Source organism: Sesamum indicum, linkage group LG7 (genome assembly GCF_000512975.1).
Source record: "Sesamum indicum cultivar Zhongzhi No. 13 linkage group LG7, S_indicum_v1.0, whole genome shotgun sequence".
In the NCBI taxonomy this organism is placed as follows: Eukaryota; Viridiplantae; Streptophyta; class Magnoliopsida; order Lamiales; family Pedaliaceae; genus Sesamum; species Sesamum indicum.
This window is the reverse complement of record NC_026151.1, coordinates 10797361-10806980: the sequence shown is the minus strand read 5'-3', so window position 1 is coordinate 10806980 and position 9620 is coordinate 10797361. Positions and strand designations below refer to the sequence as shown.

The 9620-nt window shown below is 32.2% G+C and overlaps 2 protein-coding genes across 2 annotated transcripts in view; one reads left to right on the top strand and one right to left on the bottom strand.

Moving 5' to 3' along the window:
* Nucleotides 1–1401, top strand: part of LOC105167205 (protein SMAX1-LIKE 7) — a 4867-nt gene extending 3466 nt beyond the window's left edge. The window contains 1 exon segment of the mRNA XM_020695483.1: nucleotides 1–1401. This exon segment is cut by the window's left edge and continues 4 nt beyond it. Within this exon segment, the coding sequence (XP_020551142.1) occupies nucleotides 1–1173 (1173 nt within the window). The 3' untranslated portion in view covers nucleotides 1174–1401.
* LOC105167045 (probable 2-oxoglutarate-dependent dioxygenase At5g05600) lies at nucleotides 4094–7703 on the bottom strand. Its single transcript, XM_011086601.2, has 3 exons — nucleotides 6836–7703; nucleotides 5832–6162; nucleotides 4094–4461 (listed from the first exon to the last, which is right to left on the bottom strand). The coding sequence occupies exons 1-3, from the start codon at nucleotides 7324–7326 to the stop codon at nucleotides 4210–4212; spliced, it is 1074 nt and encodes a 357-aa protein (XP_011084903.1). The 5' UTR covers nucleotides 7327–7703; the 3' UTR covers nucleotides 4094–4209.

Below are 9620 nucleotides of genomic sequence, written 5' to 3'. Positions count from 1 at the left end.
GCTATTACTGCTGTTATAGAAGCAGTAACTCAATGCCAAAAAAGATCTACAGGTCTCTGTGGGATAAGCCGTCGAGATATATGGATTAATTTCCGAGGACCTGATAAATCGGGCAAGAAAAAACTTGGATTAGCACTAGCTGAGATACTATACGGAAGCACAGAAAATTTCATCTATGTCGATCTAAGTTTCCAGGACGAGATGACCAATGAAGATAGAGTGTTGAATTCCCAAGTGACAAACAAATACGACTTCAGAATGAGACGGACCGTGGTCGATTACTTGGTAGAAGAACTGAGCAAAAAGCCATGTGTTGTGTTCCTTGAAAACATTGATAAGTCTGATCCTGTTGTTCAGAATAGCTTGTCTCAGGCTGTGAAAACTGGTAGGTTCACAGATTTGCACGGAAGAGAAGTAAACATAAGCAGTTCAATGTTTCTGGCAACGACAAGATTCTTGGAAGGTAGCAAAAGTCTTTCAAGTGGCAAAAATTCAGCTCAATACTCTGAGGAAGATGTATTGGTGGCTAAGGGCCATTTGATTCAGATATCCATCGGATTCGATCTCAATGACAATCCCAGGAATGAAAACCTGCTTCAGTCAGATCCCATAAAGAAAGGGAGCTCCAACCCGAACTTAATGAACAAAAGAAAAAATATCAGGAGGAGCACAAACACAGATCAGTGTGGAAGCTTGGAGGTAACAAAGAGAGCACACAAGGCATCAAATTTCACCCTGGACTTAAACCTTCCAGCACAAGGAAGTGAAACATGGGAGTCCGACTCGGATTTCAGTTCTGAAACTGCAAGCTCGTGGCTAGAAGATTTCAACAGACAAATAGACCGAGTAGTTGTTTTCAAGCCATTTGATTTCGACAAACTTGCTGATAAACTATCCACGGACATGAGTGAATGTCTGCATGGAATTGTTGGAAAGAAATGCTTGTTGGAGATAGAACGAAAAGTGATGCTGCAGCTTATCGCAGCTGCGTATTTACTTGGCAACAAGACAGTGGAAGATTGGATCCAGCATGTTCTTAAACACGGTTTTGGCGAAGCCATGGGAAAGTTTAGCCTAAATGCTTGTTCGATTGTAAAGGTTGTTGCATTTGAAGGCGTTCTTGGAGACGAGCACGCTAAAGGTCTCCTTCCTGCCAGCATTATTGTGAATTAGCTTCAGAAGTGTTCTTGTAAGTGTATATGGAGAAAATACCATCTCTACATTAGGTAACAATGATTTGCTTATGAAAACACTTGTAATGTTCTAGGCATTATAGTACTATGTCTTTTCCTAGTCATGTTGTTGCAGTTGGATTTTCTTGTAAGATTACATATGTAGTTAGCTTAGCATTGTGTATTTTAGCATCATTATAAATAAGAAATATATAGCATTAAGATCAAAGTTATTTGTTAGGACTTCTGCCAAATATTCCCAGTCACAGGGAGGTCGATGCAATTTTTCCACGATATTTGCCAATTTTGTAATTATAAGATAAAAGAAGGGTGAATTTGCAATAGAAAAAATATACCGAATAACAGTCTTTATTTCTTTTTTTGGTTTTAAGCAATGTACTATTATCAATTGAATAACTCGATTATAATCATTTCTGACAAAATATCAATATCTAACAAAAATAATTACGACAATCATATATTGATCAACAATATCAAATAAATGAAATCTAAACAACACATACTACTATAGTAGACAACAACTACTATGTAGTAGAACAACATCATACGAATACATGACCTATAAGGTCATGGGGAATAACACGGTCTTTTAGATGTTGGAAAATTCTTTCACAAACCAAGTTTGATCAAATCAAACAAATTGCAAAACAAGTGTAGTCTATTTATTATAGACTAACAGACTAACACCCCTCAAGGGTATAACTATAATTTTGCAAAAGATAGGGAGTGTTTGTGTAAATTGACCTAACCTCAAGGGTGTTAATTTAATCTATCCAGAATGTTAATACACATTAATCAATATATTTAAATTATATATTTTGGTCATTTTTAATATATATAGCCGCACGTGAAACGACACATATGTAGTGTGAGTTGAGAAAAAACAAAGAAGTTTGTGAGGAGAAAAAGAAAAAAATAGCGTAAATGTGAGAGAAAAAAATTGTAATTATGGATTTATTAAATGTATGAAAATTTGTGTGAAAAGAATATAGAAAATGGGTGAGAGAAATATGGAGTAGTAACTTGAAAGAAAAAATGAATTCAAGGGTAGATTACTATTCTAACCCAATTATGTTTTAAGAAAAGAAATGAATAAAGGGGTAAATTTGAGTATTTATAAATTGGTACCATAATAGTGTTTTCTTTTATAATGGTATAGATTACGTATAAAAATCATACCACATTAGTATAGTATTATTTTTAATATATACGTAAAAACCATTGTATGCTCGTAATAAAATTTTATGTAACATTGTTGTTGATTTTGCAAGGATGGTGCTTGCAATGCAAGCTAGAGAGCAACAAGACATTTATATAATTGAATTATGTAATGAATGGTATAAGTTTTTTTCTTGTTTATACTTGATCTTATCATTGAATAATATGGTTGTGGCTTTAATTTGTTTCTAATTAGGTGAACGGTTAAGAATGACTTTTCTTTCCCATCTGATTTATATTTTATTTGTCTATTTTTTGTTATGAAAATAACAATTACAGTTGAAAAAAGATACAAAATATTTTTAAATTAAAATATGGATATCCCGCTCTCTTTAAGAAATTTAGACCCACTAATGTTGTAAAATATTTTCACTGATCCAAAAATATCACTCTCAACTTATTCTCTTTAACGGCCCATCAATATCATATGAATGTAATTCACTCTGAATAAATTGTAAAATCGAAAACTCCAGAAAGCGCACCTTCATTCACTAGTATAACTTTTTCTTTTGTAGGATAATAACATATAGATATCTTGTATATGTGTGTCAACAAAAAGAATGCTACCTCCTTTTATTAGTGTAGAAATAATCCACTACTTAATATATGATTTACATAGACAATGATGTGATAAGTTACAAGAGATAGTGAGTGCAACTATCGATGAGTGAGTATGGTGTAGTAGTGGGAAGACGTAAATGAAAAAATGTTAAAAATATTGGCCATAATCATCCACTAGGACAATGAATGGGCATAATTTATATAATTTAAATGTTAAAATACAATATTACTAATATTTTTTGTTTAAATAAACAATAATACATTATGTAATGACATTATATATATATATATATATGGAAGACTAATATAGGAATTTAACCATTTCTTTCAATTTCATCCCTTTTTAATAGAATATTCTATCAATATATTAATTTAGATTTTGTTATATTTAAAGGATGTGAGAGACTTCAAAAAGAAGAAATAAAATAAAATGAGAATTGAATGAAGAGATATGCACAAATAATATTTATTCTCAAGAAATAGCAACTTGCATTATGAAATTGAAAAGATGCAAATACAAATAGCACGTGTTTTATGAGCTAATATTTTTATCATTACTTTGAATATTGATGGGAGTTTAAACAATATTTTTTACTTTGAACATTGACTTCATGACCACATAAGTGGTAGGTTATGCTACCAATTAAAGTGACATTTTACTAATATTTTCATTAATTAAGAAATATGATCATGGACAGCCCTATTTACTTTAATTCACCAAATTGAGGCCTTACGACTCAAAGAAATTATAGATTTAAATCTCATCATATGGATATTAGTCTACTCTAATAATAGTTGACGGTCTCTATCTAATAGTAGCTATTATATAGTAATTATACATATTTAATATTGATAATTAATGTTTATTGAATTATTAATAATTGAAACTTATAATGCAACTGTAATTGATTCATTTAAAAATATATATATATATGTGAGGTAACATGATATGTTAAAAAGTAAGATTTCAATAATCGTAGTTTGCATGGATTTTATAAATGATGGGAATTGATATAAATAGTTTAGTAGTTTGGAAAGATAGATTGTTATTAGAATAGTAACTAATTTTATTATAAATTATTTAAATAATCATACATATGGTCTAAAATAATCTACAACAAATAAGCTCTCCCTACAAATTAAAGCACACAGCTGATGACTATATAATTATAAACTAAAGATCATCAAATATGATAATGATTATTAATTATGGGCCTTAATTAATTATTATCTATGATCATTTTGGAGAATTTAAGGATTCTCCTAATTGAGACTTTCCCTTAGGACCCTTGGTCCTGATGTAAAGTCTGTACTCATCAAAAGTCATAGCAGGGTACAGTGCTGGTCTGTCCGGTGTCACCAATTCCTTAGCTGGTCCGATGAGCAAATCGCTCTTGGGATTATAGAAGTAAGCGAGTGAAACACGTTCATACGCTGTATTTACTATCACTCTGTGCTCAACACTTTTGTAAATCGCATTGCTCAGTACCTGCATATCAGATCAAAGAAAAAAAAGATGAAGAAAACATAAACCTTATTACATCAAACATATATATATATATAGTGAGGGTTAAATGTGATTTGGTCCCGAAACTTAGGTCAGATAGTGTTTTCATTCTTTAACTTTTGAAGGTAGTATTTTAGTCCTACATTTTTTTAATTTTTGTGATCTCAGTCTTTTTTCTGCTGGAGTTCACCCTCATTGGCAAGAAGGGTGAACTCCAACCAAAATAGAACTAAAATAGGAAAAATTAATAAGATGTAAGACCAAAATGCTATATTAGAAAGTTAAATGACAAAAATATTAGAAAAATAAGCCAATAGGAACAATAACTTGAATTTTAAAAGGTTACTTAAGGTGCAGATGCATTTTTTTAGTGAAAATGATAAACTTTAATGAAAAAAAACTTAAATAATTTTTTTTTAAAAATGCAGGACCAAAATAATATTTTAAAAATTCAAAAAATAAAAATATCAAATAATTTAAGTTATAGAATTAAAAACGCATTTATGACTATGCAGAGATTCATGATGAAAGCTTATATACACGTACGACACTTGACAACCTTGAAATCTTCAAATGAAATTATGTTTTACTAATATATATATATATATATATATATATATAAAGGCACGTTTGTTTTGACATATTAGGGTTTTTCAGTTTGTTGGATCAGACTGATAGAATGATGGACCCTCCGTGTCCTGAACCTTATCTTGTATGAATTCTAGCTAACACATCTTCTTCTATCATATCTTGCAATAAAATGATTTTGATCTATTACTTAATTAGTTCAACAGTCCTAGTAAGGGTCAAAAAAATTACATGTGCCCTTATCTTGGGCATTATCCATTCTTTCTAGTTGAGAAGTGTGCGTAGAATTCATGAAACACAGGCACATGGTAGGACCATATATGCATCATGTATTTGCAAGTACGTAAATTAATTTGTTGCTCATTATATGACAATATAATTATTATATATTGTCCCACATATTAAATATCATGTTTGGACTTATTTTTAAATAATTTTAGTTAATTTTGCTAAAAATAATACGTACTGTGAGCGAGTTAGAGTACTTAATTAGAGAACTATATTTGATATTTAATCGTGAAAATTTTTATTTAGTAAAAGACGATCGAAATTGAAAAAAAAAAATTATCTTATTACCAATTTAAAGGACAGAGGAACTGTTGTATATATATAACATACTTTTTGTTTTTATACATGAAATTGGCAAAAGAGATCCGAACATTGCTAGGGTTTTCATCTCGACTGATAAAATGATTCAACGTAAACATGTGAACATAATTCAAGGAAACTAATATAAAGCAAGAAATTAAGTGAAGAGGGATCACCTGAATTTGATCACCAATATTCACAATGAATGCATGTGGAGCTGGTTTAACGGTAATCCAACCGTCTCCCCGACGAACTTGGAGCCCCGGCACCTGCTGATCCGGCAGAAGAAAGGTCAACCCGGCTGGATCCGAATGAGGGGAGAGGCCGAGGGTGAGGTCCGGCTGCGGACACTTGGGGTAAAAATTAACTCTTAAACATGCTCCTACATCGTCCCCTCCAAACGCATTCCGCAGAAACTCTTCTTGTAATCCCAGGTTTATCGACAAAATCTTTAGTAAAACCCCACCAAGCCTCACTACTTGGGCAGAGTATTCAGCAATCACTTCCCTACAATTTATTAATAATATTATCATCAGTTGTCAATTTTAATCTTCAAAGAATGTAATGAATATACCATCGACTAAGATATCAAACGTGCCATAGTGCTATTCTTGCCGGAAAAATGCTTTTCTAGTCTTATAAAATAAGGGAGAATTTATTTTGGTATCACGACTATGGCATGCGTCACTTTAAATCCCATAAAATTCATAATCACGTATTTTTAGTTCCAAAAAGTCACGTGCGTGGTGATTTTGGGACAAAATCATTTTATGGGACTTAAGAAAATAGTTGTGATATTACAAAAAATTCTACCCTTATTTTATGAGATTAAAAAAATAGGTTGCACTCTTCTTGACTTTCTAAATATAGTAAATTATTTAAATGTTGTGCCCAAATCATTATCCCAAACAGTGGTAACCACCATTTTGGATCGGACAATAGTAAGCCCACATATATAGTCGGAGTTTAAGGATGTTACTAACATACATGGGGAGAAACATGGACAAGCTTCTCTTAGTTGATCCAAAGATATACGTAAAATCAATAAAAAAACTCGTATTTTTCAGCTATATTTTAGGGAAGAAATTGTATATATGTTATTCTGGCACATTTTCTTACACAGTATTTCCTCCGCTAGCGCGCGGGTGTTGTTAAATCACGTTAGAAAAAGTACAAGTACCTGAGAGAATTCGGGAGGGACGGCCACTTGTTAAAATCCCTCAAGTTGATGGGGAGATAGTGAAGAAAGTAATAATCACTCCAATCAAGAACCGCGCCTTTCTCCACCCCGAGACGGCTCCCGTACCCTTCGTACGTCGTTGGGGAGTTGGCATAGGCTTGCTTAACCTCCATCGGCTCGTGGAAGAACTCGCGCCAGACCTCTCGGGCCTGGTCCATCAGCTCGGGCCTCACCCCATGGTTCACCACTTGAAAGAATCCCCAATCCCGACATGCATCAGACACTTGTCTCAGAGTGGACTCTCGGAGGGTGTCATCAAGTAGCCCTCCGAGGTCTATGAGAGGTATGTTGGCGTTGTCGTCCAAGGAGGAGATGAGGGCCGGTCGGGCCTCTGGCGGCTTGACATATCTCTCGGGAATCGTGCGGATGCCACTGTCGGACAAGGATTGGACACGGACGATGGGTTCGGGCCAATCTCTAGGGCAGTTCATTGCAATATATGTATGAGAAAAAGGATATTAATGCAATATTGTTGTTGTGTTGGAATTGTGAGGAATATGGAAATTAGGATATGACGAAGTGGAACTTTATAGTAAGAAGGAGTGGAAGTGGTAGGGGCTGTGTTTTTGTTGGAACAGTTGGGAGTTAAGAAAGGTGACAAAAGAGAGAGGTGATATATAGAAATGGCGTTTCTAGTTGAAGTTGACGTGATAACAACGTGGAATTTGATCTGTTTCTAACTTACAATAAACTGTGCACGGCGACATTCAATTATACTCAAATATATATAAGTTTTTCTTGAGAATATTTGTAAAACTTTTGATCATCATACAGATATTTGTATGTATACAACTTGGTATTAATTAGGTCGAGGACGAGTGAAGATATATATAGAGAATTGGTTGATCTTGGGCTCGTCAGCTCATCTTGAATAGAGAAATCTTTATTTAGATTGAGTTTGATAAAATTTAAATTAATTATATGATAAGTGTAAATATCTTTATTTTATAATTTTATTAAATTTAATTTAAATGAGAGCTGATGGATCCATCGTGAATATTTAATTTTGACCTTTTTTTCTTCATTTGAAAAAATAAAAGGAAAAAATAATAATTATATAAATTGGTATGAGGAGAGAAAGAGAAGAGAAGAAAATCATTATAGCCCGTGAAGAAATTGAAGATCTGCTTGGAGTAATTAGGACCACCAATGACCAATCACGTGCCATGATTACCACACCATCATCGTCTTGTTTTGTTCTCCAATCACGTAATTTGCAATTAATTTTCATATTTTTGCATATATATATATATATATATGGTGTATTTTTGGCTGCCCACCGACCAGGGGCTAACTGTACATGATTTTGCGCACATGCACAATAGTTCAACTAGAAAGAAAACTAAAGGAGAAATATTTAATGCGAATTAAATAATATAAAAAGAAAAAAAAAATACTTAAATGGGAGTAATGGTTTGCTCCCTTACCCTTAGGCATATAGGTTAGATTGCTAGAAGATTTCCAACTTTTCATTGTGTCACTATTAATTGTATTCAACTCCATTTATATGTGAATACATTTTTATTCAGTTGGTAGGTTTTGAATATTTCACCCCAAGAAACTTCTTTAAGATATCATTATTAATAAAGTATATTATATTCATATTTTTTAGAGTCGGATCAAATTATATTAATATTTTTATTTTTTTGTAAAATTACGACTACGTTTTTTGAGGGGTGTTATTGTAATGTTTTTCAAGGGATATTTGGAAGCTTTACTTTTTTATAGGGGGTCTAATTATTGAAATTATATTGATAACATCAGGGGAAAGTATGGTGTGGATATATTTTGACATAATTTCAAGAGGTGATAATGTAATTTATCCTTATTAGTATGATATTAGCCAAATTTATATCACAATTCCTCCTTTTACGTTGAATTTCCTAACTCAAAATTAAGCTTGACAAGAATACCAGATCCATCGCATAACGAGTATGTATATTAATATATAGTTAAAAAAAAAGTGACAAATCATAATGATAAATATATTAATTTTAGGATAATTACACCATTCTCGTCCGAGGTTTGGTGTAATTACATGTAAATTCCCGTGGTTTAGAAAATTGCATCTAGTACCCATAATGTTTGTTTCCGTCTAACAAATAGATCATTCGGTTAGTCAAAATTTTTTGAATTTGTTGATATTCATTGAATAGACGTTCATATTTATCCTCAACTGACTTACTACTATCTTATTGCAGGTAAAATAATTTTTTTTCCTAACCAAACTACTCTTATGCAAATTCACACAAAAATGCAGGTGTGGAGGTATTTTTTCGCCGTTATATGAGTAGTTTGATCAGGAAAATGATTCCTTTAACCTACAATAAGTCAATTAGGGTAAGTATGGATTTACATTCGATATTTTCGCCAATATCATCAAATTCAATAAATTTTGCCTAATTGATGGATTTATTTGTTAGATGAAAACAAACGTTAATAGTAGTACTATGTGTAATTTCTCAAATTATATATCAAATTTAGGTATACTTATACCAAATTTAAAAAAAATGATGTAATTACCCCTAAAATTTATTACATAATAATTTTTTTTAAATGGTTGAGCCCAACATATTATGGGGAAGTGATGGAGCAAGTGGTCGGGGACACCTTTATTTTACTAACTTGGTCAATTAGTATTAGTCTTCACTTTGAATTTGGACTTGGCATCATCCACAACAATTCAACACAAATAATGCTTTTCTCATCAAATATGTTACGATCA